The sequence below is a fragment of the Geotrypetes seraphini genome, chromosome 11 (genome assembly GCF_902459505.1).
Source record: "Geotrypetes seraphini chromosome 11, aGeoSer1.1, whole genome shotgun sequence".
Classification (NCBI taxonomy): domain Eukaryota; kingdom Metazoa; phylum Chordata; class Amphibia; order Gymnophiona; family Dermophiidae; genus Geotrypetes; species Geotrypetes seraphini.
The window spans coordinates 107,931,474-107,947,611 of NC_047094.1; the positions used below are offsets into that span (position 1 = coordinate 107,931,474).

The 16,138-nt window shown below is 40.4% G+C and overlaps 1 protein-coding gene across 1 annotated transcript; it reads left to right on the plus strand.

The window, feature by feature from the left end:
• The first annotated feature begins 4,186 nt into the window (after nucleotides 1–4,186).
• On the plus strand, nucleotides 4,187–13,428 carry LOC117368867 (ubiquitin recognition factor in ER-associated degradation protein 1-like). Its single transcript, XM_033962610.1, is given in 5 exon segments — nucleotides 4,187–4,274; nucleotides 4,456–4,736; nucleotides 5,023–5,305; nucleotides 5,308–5,441; nucleotides 13,345–13,428. Coding segments are annotated over 5 exon segments (870 nt in total).
• The last annotated feature ends 2,710 nt before the right edge of the window (nucleotides 13,429–16,138 follow it).

Consider the following 16,138-nt stretch of genomic DNA (forward strand, 5'->3'; position numbering starts at 1 on the left):
TGAGAGAGCCAAGATCCGTCAGAAAATACTTTGAAATAGAGGCTTTCCAAATTGTAGTGCAATCCCTAATCCTATCTCGACTAGACTACTGTAATATAATGCTAATTCTTTGCTCTAAAACAGGGGTGTCAAACTCAATCACATTAAGGGGCCAAAATCCAAAACACAGGCTAAGTCGTGGGCCAGACCCTGCCCAATCCCCGCCCCCATAATAATACTAATTATAACATCATTTTTTCCATTCATTTTTCATATATACACATAATATAATCTTATTAAAACATAATGGTAATGGTTAACCACAAAATTAAACTACACAAAACACACTGTATGCTTCTCAACATTCATTCCTACCAGAACACAGATAACCCCTATGCAAAAACTAAAAGTACTAATATATTTAAAAAAAAAAAAAAATACCCTAAGATTCAAGATTCTGCATGCAGTCAAAATTGACACAATTCAAACACTAACTCAAAAATAAAACCATTCCACTTATCTTTGTTGTCTCCCTCCCTCCATGCTGTGTCTCCCTCCGGCGGGTGTCTAACCTTCTGGCCGGCTCCAACCTGGCTGTTTTATGTGGCCCACGGTCTGATGCCCCCCCCCCAGTGTCATATTGTGGCCAGCTCCCGATCCTCCTCACAGCCGTGGTGTGCACGGTTGTCCTTGTTGTTGGTTGATCGTGTCCCTTCCCCACTCCTATTTTGTTTATAGTAGTACACGTGGGGTTGTTTTTTCCTTTTTGCTGTGGGATGAAGCTATAGCTTTAACACCCTGAGGTTGTGGGTTGAAACCCCTCACTACTCCCTGTGATCCTGGGCAAGTCACAGTCCTCTACTGCCCCAGGTACATTGGATAGATTGTGAGCCCACCAGGACAGATAGAGAAAATGCTTGAAGTACCTGTATGTAAACCGCTTTGAGTCTGGTGGTATACAAGTTCCAATCCCTTTCCCTGATGTCATAATGCTTTATTCCACCAATAAAAGCCAACCTCATCAGTGATGTCACAATGGCTTCATTGTTCTATACTTGGATCACTTCTGATATTGTATTGGAGGAGAGTGTGGCACAGTGGTTAGAGCTACAGCCTCAGCACCCCGCAGTTCTGGGTTCCAACCCTCACGCTACTCCTTGTGACCCTGGGCAGGTCACTTAATCCTCCACTGCCCAAGGTATATTCAATAGATTGTGAGCCCAATAGGACAGATAGGGAAAATACTTGAAGTACCTGTATGCAAACCACTTTGAGTATGGGTGTAAAACTACAAAAAGGTGCTTTATAAGTCCCAATCCCTTTCCATTATTATTGGATTCATAATATAGTCCCTTCTAGACTACAAACAAAGTGACTAAGTATTGCATACATGATTTGATATAATTTATGCATTTAAAAATGTATTCCTGCTGGTAAATATCTCCAAAGAACAATCAGGGGATGCTCTAAAATAAAAGACCATTCCATCCATAGATCTCTCCTTGCAGAAATTGAATACGTTAACTACGTGAGTCTGAGCTTAAAGGGGGGTTTCACTTTCAAAACAATGACAAAAATAAAACCCCTCTTGCTGGCCACGTTACATGATATATGAGAAGCTGTTCCGCTGCAGAAGTCATTTGAAGACCAATTTCTACCCATTGTATGGTACCTTCTCAGAAAGATTCACCACATCCTGACCAAGCAAAACAGGTTAAAAAAAAAAAAAAGTGGTAATTCTTTTTGCTACAATCTGATATGCATCTCTGGAAAATTTGCCACCCACAGCTCCAACTAGTGCAAACAGAACTTAGTCAGCAGATCTGTTGCTTTTGGAAGACTGACAGTTTTCACACAAAAGAAAGCCTCTTAATCTCTACCAAATGTTCTGTATCAAGAGCAAAGATTTTTTTTTTTTTAACGTTGCATAGCGCTCAGTTTAACTTAGCTCTGTAATCAGACATTTACAGAAGTCAATATTCAGAAGTAAACTGGATTTTACCCTCATAAGTCTTAGAAGGAAAGCTATCAATGTGGGCTACTGTTAAGATACTAATAACGTAACTAGAGCAGGGGTGTCCAACCTTTTGGCTTCCCTGGGCCGCATTGGCCCAAAAAAATATTTCTGGGGCAGCACAAATGCACAAACGCTGCAGCAAAACAGAGGAGGGAGCCGACAAGACAGTAAACACCCGGGGGCAGCAGAGGAAAACACTGCATCGCCCTCGACTGGGGCCGCACAAAATACTTCACGGGGCCGCATGTGGCCCTCGGACCACAGGTTGGACACCCCTGAACTAGAGGGTCCTTTTCTTAAGGTGCAACTGAATTAGTGTACACTAAAGATTAGCACATGCTAAATGCTAAGGCATCCATTATATCCTACGGGCATCTTTGCATTTAGCGCGTGCTAATATTTAGTAAACGCTAAATCGGTTCTCGGAGAGAACAAGAGCCAGAAGGCCTTGAGCATGCGTAGATGCTCAAGGCCCAGTCCAGGAAGAGGCAAGCTCTTCGGGCACCGGCACCTCCTGTGGGTTGGTGCTGCGTGCAAATGCCAGATTGGGGTAAGCCTTCAGTTTGGGCAGAGGGGGCGGGCATTCACGAGGGAGGCGATGCCGGTTCGCGGGGGGGGGAGGCTTTTGAGGGAGGGGCGGACGCGATGCCGGTTCGCAGGCAGGGGGACTCGCAAATCAAGTCAATGCTCGGTTTGCGAGTCACGATTTGCCAAAATGTTTTGCTCGTTTTGCAAAACACTCGCAAACCGCGGTACTCGCAAACCGAGGTTCGACTGCATATATGTATGCTGGACGTCTCAGAAACAATCTAATTCTATATGTAACACTATTTCTAGGCGTTTTTTAATTATAACTCCAGCAATGTTGTATTATTATTTGACTATAGTTCATATATTGTAGCTCGCATATTATACCATCATTACTGAAGTTAATGTTCATCTTTCCATCAAAGCTGCTCCTGTAAATCTCTCTGAATTGACTTTGTAGTCATTAGTTAGTGCTATAGAAGCTTTAAATAAACAATAAATAGTGTGCATTACTGATCAATAAGGCACACTATCGATGATTGGTAAAAAATGAGATGGGGGTCCTTTTGCTTTGAGTTAAAAACATGGCATTTCAAATGAATGTACATCTCACATATTGATCTGCTTTAAAATCAAAATCAAAGCTCCGAGAATTTAAAAAAATAAAAAGACGACAAAATGGAGCCTGGATAGAAATGGATTTTAAAAACCTCCAAACATTAGAACTGATTTAACTGGGGAAAAATTGTCTTTCGCTGCCATCATCCACTATAGGGTACTTGATTGCCACTTAGTAGTTAATAACAGGACTACATAAAGTCTTTATTCTTTTTCCAAAACCTCAGCCTAAAGCTTCTCTCTCTCATGGGCAATATCAAATCCAGAGATTGTGGATAATCTTTCTACACATAAACAGAACCCGAGACACGCAGGTTATTTTTATTAGCCACAGTCAGATCTTTGTTGTGATTGGCAAATTCTTAGCCACCCTCAGCTCTGATAAGCTAAACCGCCTGACTTCTTTCAAGGTCTCTTTGAAATAGCAAATAATTATTGATATGTTTATTTTAAAAAGAGGGCTTAAACAACAAAAGCTGCCATAAAGACAGGGAAAATCATCTGCCAAATAGAATATGAAATAAATCAGACACATCCAAGCAATTTTAAATGAAGTATACATTATTCAAGAGAACCATAGCATTGCATATAAGGAATCAACAAAACAGAACATGTGAACTGTATAGATGGCCCCTAAGATTAGTGTAAGTTTGTATATTTTCATGATGGTCAAACAGGGAATGGAAAAATTGTAGAATTACTTTATTATGATTGTGAGTCAGGGAGTGAAAACTTAGTTCAAGAATGAGTCACTCAGTAGAGACCTGGAAAAGGTTAGAGAAGCATATCAACTTGGCCAACTCAAATCAAAATAGAAAGTGGTAGACTGCAGGGTCCTAGGGTGCTCCTGGAGATGAAATCAAAGTTGACTTGATGCAGGTTAAACCCCCATACAACAGAAATTATCATAATTCTTTAAGAAATTGTAGATACCTATAGTAAAGCAGTTCTCAAACTGTGGGTCGGAAGGGGTCACAAAAAAGACCAACTTTGTGTCCTCTCTAGACCTTAGTCTGCACAGCAGCTGGCATGCAGGTAAGCAATATGTGTGGGGCTGAAAAGCTGGACAGGTCAGATGTGGAGAAAGGAGGAAAGATAATTATGCCACCATCAGCACTGGATCAGCTCAGTCACCTTAATACAGGGATCTCAAAGTCCCTCCTTGAGGGCCGCAATCCAGTCGGGTTTTCAGGATTTCCCCAATGAATATGCATGAGATCTATGTGCATGCACTGCTTTCAATGCATATTCATTGGGGAAATCCTGAAAACCCGACTGGATTGCGGCCCTCAAGGAGGGACTTTGAGATCCCTGCCTTAATATAACTTACCCTATGTTGTGTAAGCTGACTAATAAAAATTCAGATAGGATGACACATTGTGGTGTGCTGGGGTTTGTTGCAGATGAGGGTATTTGTTATCTTCCATACTGGATGATGCCAAATTTACTTCTAGAAGAAGGTGGCCTGGTGCAGGTGGAGACTGTTAACCTGCAAGTTGCAACATATGCTAAGTTTCAGCCACAGAGCCCTGATTTCTTGGACATCACCAATCCCAAAGCAGCATTAGAAAATGCTCTGAGAAACTTTGCCTGTCTAACCACCAGTTACTCTGGCATGTTAGTTGGACCGAGCTTTGTTTTATCCCAGACCTGTCATTTGTGAACATATACGCCAGAGTGGCCCCTGATGCAGGCATTCTTCAGACGCCGAAACACAGTGCTATGTTGGGTCCACAGCTTCTGCGTGTGTCCTTTTATGAAATAAACAAGTTGGTTTTACATCAGTGCTCTTCAGTGGAGTGTTCATTGTCTGTTCCCACTTCCTTTTGTACTGTTTTATACCCCTGGGTTCTCTGTCCTGTTGGACTTTTTGGTGTTTACTAACCACCGGTGATGTCATTGTAATCAATTACAATGAAAAGATCTATCAACTTCAAGTGATGGAGATCATGAATGTAGATTTAGATGCACCACTGGGTTACAAAGAGCCAGAAAAGAACTCACAACATGAGGAAACATCAGATGTGGAAGCAGATCATAGTGGTTATACAGCTGATCTAGGTTTCCGGACGTTTTCAGGCTCTGGCAATCGATTGGATGGGAAGAAGAAAGGGGTTGATCTCAGTCCCTCACCAATCAAACCTGGAGATATTCCATGAGGAATCCCTATGACTTTAAAATTGGAAAACTCACCTTTATTAGAAATTCCCATCCACAAGTCAAGAGAATTGAAGATAATGAGATTGGGAGCAGATTTATTGCATTCTCGGGGGAGGGACAGCCAGAAGGGAGGAAAACCGTAAGTCAGAGTTGTGGCTGAATGAAAAAAAAAAGAAAGAAAAGCTGGACATCAGCATCTGTCTAGAGAGAATGACATTCTTTAGTGTCTATTTCAACCTGAATCCTTCTACACTAGCATTCTTCAATGCAAGACTTGAGGGTCAGTGGCTGAGCCTGTTCATACTCCAATTCTTATGTGAACCAAGTATAAGATAATGAAGCCATTGTGACATCACTGCTAAGCTCTGCTTTTATTGGTGGAATGAGACATTATGAGATCACAGTATCTGCTCTGGATACCACAGACTGTCATTCTCTAGGGTCTATCTCAACCTCAGTCCTTCTACACCAGCATTCTTCAATGCAAGGCTTGAGAGTCAGTGGCTGAGCCCATTCATACTCTGATTCTTATCTGAGCCATGTATAAGGCAATGAAACTATTGTGACATCAATGATAAGCTTGGCTCTTATTGGTGGAATGAGACATTGTGACATGCCAATACCTGCTCTGGATACCACAGACTGCCATTCTCTAGTGTCTATCTCAACCTCAGTCCTCCACCAGCATTCTTCAATGCCTGAGGGTCAGTGGCTGAGCCCATTCATACTCTAATTCTTCCCTCTGTTTCCCACAGTTAACTGCAGGGACAGGAATAGGGACAAATTTTGTCCCCATATCATTCTCTACTTGAGTATGTGCATTCACAGGTCCCTCCCCCTCTCCTCCTGCTGGGATTTCCCGTCAGTTTTGTACCGACTGTTGTGACTTGCATCACCACTGATGCATTCTGATTTAAAGTGTGTGGAGGAGGAGTGGGCGAGATGGGAGAATGGGAGCAAAGGTTTACATGTACTTATTCTTGTGAGTTTTCAAATGTTAAAATGGCTTCAAAATAGTTTGTATTATTAAAAACATATGAAGAAAATAAAAGTCTCTCTCCTCTTCATACCTTTTTGAAGTGTCACTACTGTATTTGATCGATTCCCAAAATCCCCTTTCAGACATTTTCTAGGGTTCAGTGCATTCTAAAATTGACTTTCACTCCTTATTCTTACATCTGTTTTCATCGGGCCCTCAATTATGGCCAAAGGTTGTTTATGAAGACTTCCTTGCTGGACCTGAGCTGCCTATACCTAATACTTCCTTATCCTCCTCCTCTACAAAGCTGCGCTGGGGTTTTACGCGCCGGCCACTGCATTAACAGCTCCCACGCTCTTAGGAATTCTATGAGCTGTTACCGCGCTGGCCGACGCTAAAAATCCCTAGCGCGGCTTTGTGAAGGAGCGGGTATATTTACACATTTGTTATCACCTGATTGGCCAAGGCAGAATTAATCTAGTAAGTGGAATATTAAAAATTTATTAAAACAAAACACTGAAGATGTATTATGCAAGGAAATAAAATTTAATATTTATATGCATACAACTTCAGGGATATGACATCGTAAAATCTGAGGAAGCTCTTTTGCCTCCCTCCTCGTCTTTTACAAAACTGCGATAGCGGTTTTTAGTGCAGGCTGGTGCGTTGAATGCTCTGCGCTGCTCCCGACGCTCATAGGAACTCTATGAGCGTTGGGAGCAGCACAGAACATTTATTACGCTGGCCTGCGCTAAAATCCACTTTTGTGGTTTTGTAAAAGGGGGGGGGTTGACTAATTGTGTCCCCCCTACTGAAAAGGGAGGAAGCAGGGCTCAATATGCCAGTTTGTTGGGGGTACAAATTCAAAAACCAGAACTGAAGAAAACTGGTTTTCACTGAACCCCTGCCTTCCAACCCTGGAACTAAGCAGCAGTGTTTCGCAATGTAATGCAGATGATATACACGGTACAAAATAAACTTGAACAGAACCATTTCCAATGATCTTTCAGCTCCCGAGGCTCCCACCACAATCCTGGAGGTTTTACTTGGTGTATCAAGCTACAAAGTATATTTATTTTTCATTTCAGGCTTGGTACATGAACAATTATTGGTATCCAAATCCATAGCTGAGGAAATTTGACAAAGACAACATTTTATGTGCCGACTAACCACAGGCATGACGACTAGTAATGTCTACTGAAGGCAGATGACAGCATCCCTGCGGGTTGCCTCAACCTAGGCTGGAAGGAGAAAACATTCATGTTCATGGAATCCTAGAATTGCTCAACCAAAAGTGAATCAATCGCTTTTCATTTTTCTGGTGGAGAGTATCGGAGTCTGATGCAAAATAAAAATATCTTTAAGAAAATAAAATTGTATTTCACAAAGCTTTAAGTAATTCTATAAATCTATGTGTCAATGGTGTGCACTAATTCACAGAATTAGTCAATGATATCACAAATTGGAAACTATTTGATGGCCTCCTAGCCACACAAGCAGCAAAACTCGACAACCAAATCTCCAATCTGCTAATTATGACCCCAGACTACAAAATATTCAGAAAAGAAGTAAAGATGCTACTTTTCAAGAAATTCCTGCAAACGACTTAATACTGCTAGCTCTTTCCCACTTCCAATACCACTTCCCAGTATCTTCCCAATTTCCCAAAGCAACCTCATCTACTCTTCATCTCCTCTTGAAATTACCAGATATCTTCTTTAATACCTTTTTAGTAATTCTTTTGTAATCCGCCTTGAACCGCAAGGCATTGGCGGAATAGAAATCTCTAATGTAATGTAAATTGTCGTTCCAAAATGACTTGGTCCCAGTGATAAACTGATGTTAATTCTCCAAAGGTTTAAGATTTAAAAAGCTGGTACACAGCGCAGTACTGATGCAGGCCTTTGGCCAAAACACAACTCGTGTCGAGTCAGTTTGTGACATTGAATAAATTGTTTCCACTCAACCCTGTTAGTTTCGTCTCCTTCCGTGTTATCTTGTGTTGGTAGAGAATGACACGGTGACAAAATTCATCACCGTCCCCGTCTCCGCGGATAACCGCGGGAAATAATCCCATGTCATTTTCTAGTGTCTATTTCAACCTCAGTCCTTATACCCCAGCATTCTTCAAAGCAAAGCTTGCGGGTTAGTGGTTGTGGCCATTCATACTCTGATTCTTCCCTCTCTCCTTAAAGAATGACATGAAGATGGTTTACCACGGTTATCCGCGGGGACGGGAACGGTGATGAATTTTGTCACCGTGTCATTCTCTAGTTGGTACTCTGCCCCTAAACACACCTACAAATGCGGTGAGTCAAACAAAAATAATAATCACCCCTCTACCCCATTAATACAGATTATCACCTTGTGTGTGAAATAGTGCCCCATCATGGTTTATCTCGTATGTCCTATCTGTGTTTTCCAGGTCATTCTTCTTTCTTTCCTCTTGAAGAAATATGTAACATTAAGCCAGTCAGTTTTTGTGTAATACTTTTCATTTGACAATTTGCTTGACTTCTTTGAAGGTGTGAATAAACATGTGGATAAAGGCGAGCCAGTTAATGTGGTGTATATCTAGATTTCCAGAAAGCTTTAGACGAAGTTCTTCATGAGAGGCTCCTGAGTAAAAATCAAAGAGTCATGGGATAGGAGGCAATGTTCAATTGTGGATTAAGAATTGGTTATTAGACAGAAAACAGAAGATAGGGTTAAATGGCCATTTTTCTCAATGGAGGAGGGTAAATAGTGGGGTGCTGCAGGGATCTGTACTAGAATCGGTGCTATTTAACTTATTTATACATGATCTGGAAATTGGAACTACGAGTGAGATGATTCAATTTGTAGATGACACTAAACTGTTCAAAGTTGTTAAAACACAAGCGGACTGTGAAAAACTGCAGGAAGATCTCAGGAAATTAGAAGACTGGGCAGCCAAATGGCAGATGAAATTGAATGTGGACAAATGCAATGGGAAGAATAATTGAAATCGTAGTTACAGGATGCCAGAATCCACCTCAGGGATCAGCGCTCAAGAAAAAGACCTGGGTGTCACCGTAGACAATAAGCTGAAACTTTCCGCCCAATGTGCGGCAATGGACAAAAAAGCAAATAAGATGCTAGGAATTATTTTTTTTTAAAAGGGATGGTAAACAAGACCAAGAATGTTATAATGCCTCTGTATCATTCAATGACGCAACCTCACCTTGAGTATTGCACTCAGTTCTGGTCTCCTTATCTCAAAAAAGATATAACGGCACTAGAAAAGGTTCAAAGAAGAACAAACAAGATGATAAAGTGGATGGAACATCTCTCATGTGAGGAAAGACTAAAGAGGTTAGGGCTCTTCAGCTTGGAAAAGAGATGGCTTTGGGGAGATATGATTGAAGTCTATAAAATGCTGAGTGGTGTAGAACGGGTACAAGTGGATCGATTTTTTACTGCATCAAGATTTATAAAGAATAGGGGACACTTTATGAAGTTACAGAATACTACTTTTAAAACCAATAGGAGGAAATATTTTTTCACTCAAGGAATAGTCAACCTCTGAAATGTGTTGCCAGAGGATGTGGTAAGAGCGGTTAATGTAACTAATTTTTAAAAAAGGTTTGGACAAGTTCCTGGAGGAAAAGTCCATAGTCTGCTGTTGAGATAGACATGGGGGAAGTCACTGCATGCCCTGGATCAGTAGCATGGAATGCTGCTACTAATTGGGTTTTTGCCAGGTACTTGTGACTTGGATTGGCCTCCATGATGACGGGCTAGATGGACGGGCTAAATGGACCAATGGTCTGATCCAGTAAGGCTATTCTTATGTTCTTATCAAAATAGAATGTTAGGAATTTGTTTGGCTCTAAAAGCTTGTGCTCAATATATAATATCTTTTTGGGCTAAAAAACATATTAGATTAGTTTGCAAAGAATCTCATTCTCTCCAGGGCCCAATACAACTGAAAAGCACTAGCACAGATCATCCCTAGTGACCCTGGTCAATCAAAATCTTTCCCATAGATCTGGCTTTGCTAGCAGGGTGAAAGGTGGCGGGTGCTTTCTGAAACATACATAGTTACTTACTGTAGCAATCTTATTTCAAATTACACACTATTAATATCATTACTTAAAAGATTTGCTAGATTGCAAAATCAAGCCAAAAAAAACCCCTACATGGTTTATATTCTAAAGACAGATGGGCTCAATATTCAAAGCTAATTATTCAGGTAACAACACTTCTTACCTGTACAACTAGCAATCATCAGGCCCAATGAGTGATAATTCCATAGAAATATCATGTCTGACTGCCTCAGTGCTATCCAGGTAATGCCAGGGTGGTCCAGAGAGCCAGTTACTGGCCAACACTCATTTTGGTGCTTTCTGGGTATATTTGACCTGCTGATTCCAAAAATGGCATCAGTTGTCTCCTATCAGCTCTAGATTTAGAGGTACAGAATGTGTGCCATATACTGCTCTTCCCTCTGCTCGGCCATTTTAAAAAATCATGATATTTTATTTTTTTTTTTAATTTCTTTATTCTTTTTCAAACTTACATCAAGTGCACAAAATAACAACATGAAATACTATCGTATAACACTTGAACATCATACATTATATTCTTAATATGTAGATTAATTAAAAACCCTCCCCCCTCCCATCTTTCTATACAATCATTAAAACTATCATATTCCTTCAAAATTTCAATTTTGCTACATCTTATCTTCCAATCTCCCCAGCCCCCTATATATATTATCAAAGAAAAATGATGCCTATTCACTACAAAAATCAACCATCGGTCTCCATATCTTTAAAAAATTTTTATAACTTCCTTTCTGTATTGCAATTGCTCTTTCCATCTTGTAAATATGACACAGGGAATTCCACCAAAACGTATAATTGAGATTACTATAATTTTTCCAGTTGTTAGTAATATGTTGCATAGCAACACCCGTCATTATCATCAAAAGCTTATTGTTATGTGCTGATAATTGACTTTTTTTCCTCATAGACATACCGAACAGAACAGTATCATATGATATTTCCACATGATTTTCCAATAAGCAATTTATTTGAGACCAAATTGAATTCCAAAAATTCCTAATGCAGGGGCAATAAAAAATTAGATGATCCAATGTCCCCACTTCATTAATATAGGGTTAAAATTAATATCTTAACCTTGAAGGAAACATTTTTTTAAAATAATTCTTTATTCATTTTCAAAGATAACAAAAAGTGCAGAACAGTATATAAATATGAATCATAAAGTAAGCACTTATGTTCATTCAATAACCATACAGAAGAATATATCCTCAACCTTATCTCTTCCAATCTATTCAATCAAAGATTAAAACGAATCAAAGAGATATCCATCCCCCTCCCGCCCTGGATGTGTGTGCATAGCCCCAAACATTGAAGATAAAGACAATTATAACGTGGTAATAAAAGGTGTCAATTGGTTCCAAACCAGTTTGAATAGATTACTATGTCCCAACATATCAGCATATATTTTCTCATATCTGTAGGTTAAACATAAATTTACCCACCAAAAAGGAAAACAAAGGCGATCATAATTTTTCCAATTACGAGTAATCATCTGCATAGCTACCCCTGTTATGACAAGGAGTAGTCGATTTTTATATCGGTCTGCTCTAGAGGAAACATATTAAAAATTAAAAGAAAAGTGTACAACATGAAAATCTACTTATGTCATACCAAAAACACAAGTTTATGATACAAACTTTCCAGTCATTCCACACACAAGAAGCTCCTTTAGTAAGACTTCCAAGATGGGGGATCTGCCAAGACAATCCCGCATAAGATTCCAATAATAGTCTGCCGTCATGTGTGCATCCCATCTTCCCTGGTACCTGGCTTCTATTGTTTTTATGTCTTGGTGAAATCTTTTACCTTGCTCTTCGCTTAAGTCAACAAGGTTTGCTAAGTGACTGTGCAGATAATGGACTTTAACACTCATGTTACAGCCAACCTATTGAAATGAAAGAGCATATCCTCTACTAATTGTGTGTAGTTGTCTACCTTCATGTTGCCAAGAAAGTTTTTCATAGGAACAAATGAAGACCAGGCACATAATTCGATTTCATTCATTGATGCTATGAAATGTGGGTCATTTATAAGTTGTCTGATCTTTGGACCATCGAAAATTCCTGCCATCAGTTTTTCCATTGAAAGTCCAGGTAACATATCCGCTCTGTATTCAATGCATGAACCATCTTTATTCAAAGCCTTTTCAAATTGTTTCATTAGGCCTAGCTTTATATGTAGTGGTGGCAGTATGATTCTCTCTCATGCTACCAAAGGTTCATTGATTCATTTTGTCCTCCAACCACCACTTTGTTGATCAAGAAGAAAATTAATCATCTTCAAGTCTACACAAATCACCCATTGATGTCCTTGGTAATTTATCTTTTCCAAGACTAAAGAGATGGCCTTGTACTCTTCTTTCATCCTGATGGAGTGACCGATTGGAACAGAACCATATTTATTTAAAAGAACACATTTTGAGTCAATCAGGGCCTTAGGCTCCTCCTACTGCATCCCAAGATGCATTGAGAGGGGGAAGGCCCGTTATTTGCAGCACGTGGCTCTGTAGGCAGGAGGGAGTGGGCTTCCCTCCTGTTGATCTGTCATTGGCAGGTTTAGGGAGAGGGTCTGGAGATGTGGGAGGGGGGTCCAACAATGTTGGGTGAAGTAGGGGAGGAATGTTAGAGAGGGTCCATGGATGTTGTTGGGGGGGGGTCTAAAAATGTTTGGGGATGTGGGGGATACTGGGGGAGATTGTTTGGGGGGATATCAGAGGAAGGGGTGTAGTGTTCCACGGCTTAGCTAATCCTGGCAAGGGGAATCCCCATCACCTGAGCCAGCAGCTGATGGGAATTCCTCTGCCGTGATCAGCTGATGGCAAGCACTCATTGTACTGTTTTTCCCCCCCATCTCTGGTTGGTGGGAGAGGGTCTTGCCTTAAACTCTCCAGTGGTTATCTTGTCAGTTTGGTCATCTTTGGGGGACTTAGACCTGTTTTACTTTGGTCTAAGTCCCAGTGTGTACGTTTCACCTAGGATGTCCTAGAAAAGCTTCAGGACATCCATGTGAAAGCCTGTCAGATTCCTACCCATAACACACCTCCCAACATGACCCTTTAAGCCCTGGACACACGCCCAAGTGCCGACTTAGGCAGGTTTCTGGACATTTTAAAGTTTTGATTATGCCCCTCATAGTATACAGGTTACAGGTTACAATTTACCATAGTTCCAGTACAAGGTTTTTCAATGCAAGTTTTATCCTTACTTGACACTTACAAATGCAGTACTTGAGATCTAATACCAATATACATAATATGCAGTTTACAGGTTAAATCTGACACAGTTACAGTGCAAGATTTATCAATATAAGTTTTTATCCTAATGTGACACATTTGTAAACTATCGGCCTTAGGTATGTTTTTATTGCTTTTCTAAAGCTGAGGTGGGGCAGTTGATTCCAGTGGCTCAGTTTAGCTGTTCTAACTTGTCTGGAGCTATCCGGAAACCAGTGCTGAATTGTAAGGGCATCAGATCATGTCTAGAGTCACCAGATTTCCAAATATTCAGCACCAATATCCCAGAGCCTGTACCAGTGCTGAATATTCAGGTATTTTAAAAAAAAAAATCCATGGCAGCCAGTGGGGTTTTTTGTTTTTTGTTTAAATAATGCTGACTGTTACAGATTACATAATACTCCCTCCTCCCCATATAAACAGGTTACAAACAGGTGATTGACATTCTAAAAACATATACAAAAAAATAAAGTCCCGTCCTTTATCAACCAACAACGTTCTCATGACCAAAATCAGAAACCTACACGTCTCCTCTAACCCCATCGACTGCTCATAAAAATATAACGATTTTCAGAGTCCCCTCTTCAATTTCCGCAGTGGTGTCTTGTCCCCACCCTACATGGTACTCCCTCGACGCTAGTAGATTATTTCATATATCTAGAACTCGCTCTCAGCTCTATGTTCTCGTTCGTCACACCTATAAATTCTAGTATTTGATCCAGTTTTCTAGCATTGTGTTTTGGCCGGTCAGTTCATAGCTACTTCAGTCCGCTTATGCTACCCTTCTATATTCTCTGATTGTATCTAAGTTATCCTTCTGTAATATTTAATAATAATAATAATAATAATTTCATTTCTTATATACCGCTATACCCTAAGTTCAAAGCGGTTTACAATGAGAGCACTGCTGAGAGTGCAAGCAGTGTTTACAAAAGGAGGCATATATTTACAATAAGATACATATGTTTGGAGTTGGAAATAGGATACAAGCTTTGGAGTCAGAGGATTTGGATACGTAATCTTTAGAATAAGATATCTCAAGTTACAGAACGAAGGCATATTCATAAGATACAGGATATCAGAGCTGTTTACAGGGAGGTATTTACAAAGTGAATTAGATAGAGGGTGATACAATGTGAAGATACAGGAAGATTTTTACAAGATATTTCTAAAGTGAGTAGGAATTATTAAAAGATGATTATAATGAGAATATGATACTTACAATGAGATTAAGATTTATACAGGATCTTTGCAATGACAATAGGATATCGGGCATTCCTGTGAGCAAGATATGGGAAGAGTTTACAAGATACGGGATTACGATTAGAGGTACATGAGATCGACACTGATTACAGGGAGAAATTTACCATGTCAGTGGGAAGGATAATTGCATGATACGACAAAGGGGAAGGGGGAGGGCAGGGGTAGCTAAAGGGCTATTCCATCTTTGCTCATCAAATGGTTACAGTTGGGCTCCTTAATCATACTGATGTATATGAGTATATTAACAAGCTCCTGGTCCAACATCACTGGCTCCCCATTATATACAGGATACGACATAAGATCTTGACAATAGCCCATAAGTTGCTTCATTCAGCAAATCTATCTTAGATTTGTCGTCTTCGTTGCTCCTCTGCTGAGCATTGCCTCACTATTCCACTGGTATTTTGGTTCACACCTTGAATCTACCAGGCACTCACGCCATTTCCTTTTGTACAGCACTCTAGAACTCGCTTCCACTTCCTCTGCGCTTTCACGCCTCTTAGAATCCTTCATATCGGACCTAAACACTTCTCTCTTCTTGACCTAAACATTCTTCACCAGAAAGCTTAATCATGTTAGACTTACCCCCCTGTTTTACTGAGGTGCGCTAATCGAATTAGCGCGCAATAACCTCTAATCACCTCCAAAGACTAACATGCACGCGTTAGCGTAAAACGCGTGCTAATAGGTTAGCGCACCTTAGTAAAACAGGGCCTTAATGAGATTGAACCAAGTCTGGAAATAGTAGCACCCTGAATTGTATTATTATTATTACTTTTCTAGTTTGTATTTTTACTGTAGTTCCTCGCTCCTTCCCCTATAAATCGTGTCCTTGTTTAACGCCTGTCCTTTTATGCATCTAATTATTTTTAGATTATAAGCCAACTAGAAGGATCCCCAATGGACAGGATAGTAAATGCCTAAAAACTTGAAACTTAGGGCTCCTTTTACGAAGGTGCGCTAGTGGTTTTAGCGCGTGCTATATTACCGCACGCGCTACACGCTAACGCCTCCTTAGAGCTGGCGTTAGTATTTTCCGTGTAGCATGGGGTTAGCGCGCGGGGCATTGTAATGCACGCTAAAAACACTAGCGCACCTTCGTAAAAGGAACCTTTAAACTTTATGGAAATCTCTTCCTGTTTTCCTCTGGGCAGAACAGTCCTACATGAGGATAGGGCCTTACTGAAGGCTCACATCTTCTCTTTGGTCTTCCTGGGTTCCTCAGCACGATAACTGTTCCTGCGGTCAGCATCCCTTTTCTCTCTACTGCTTTC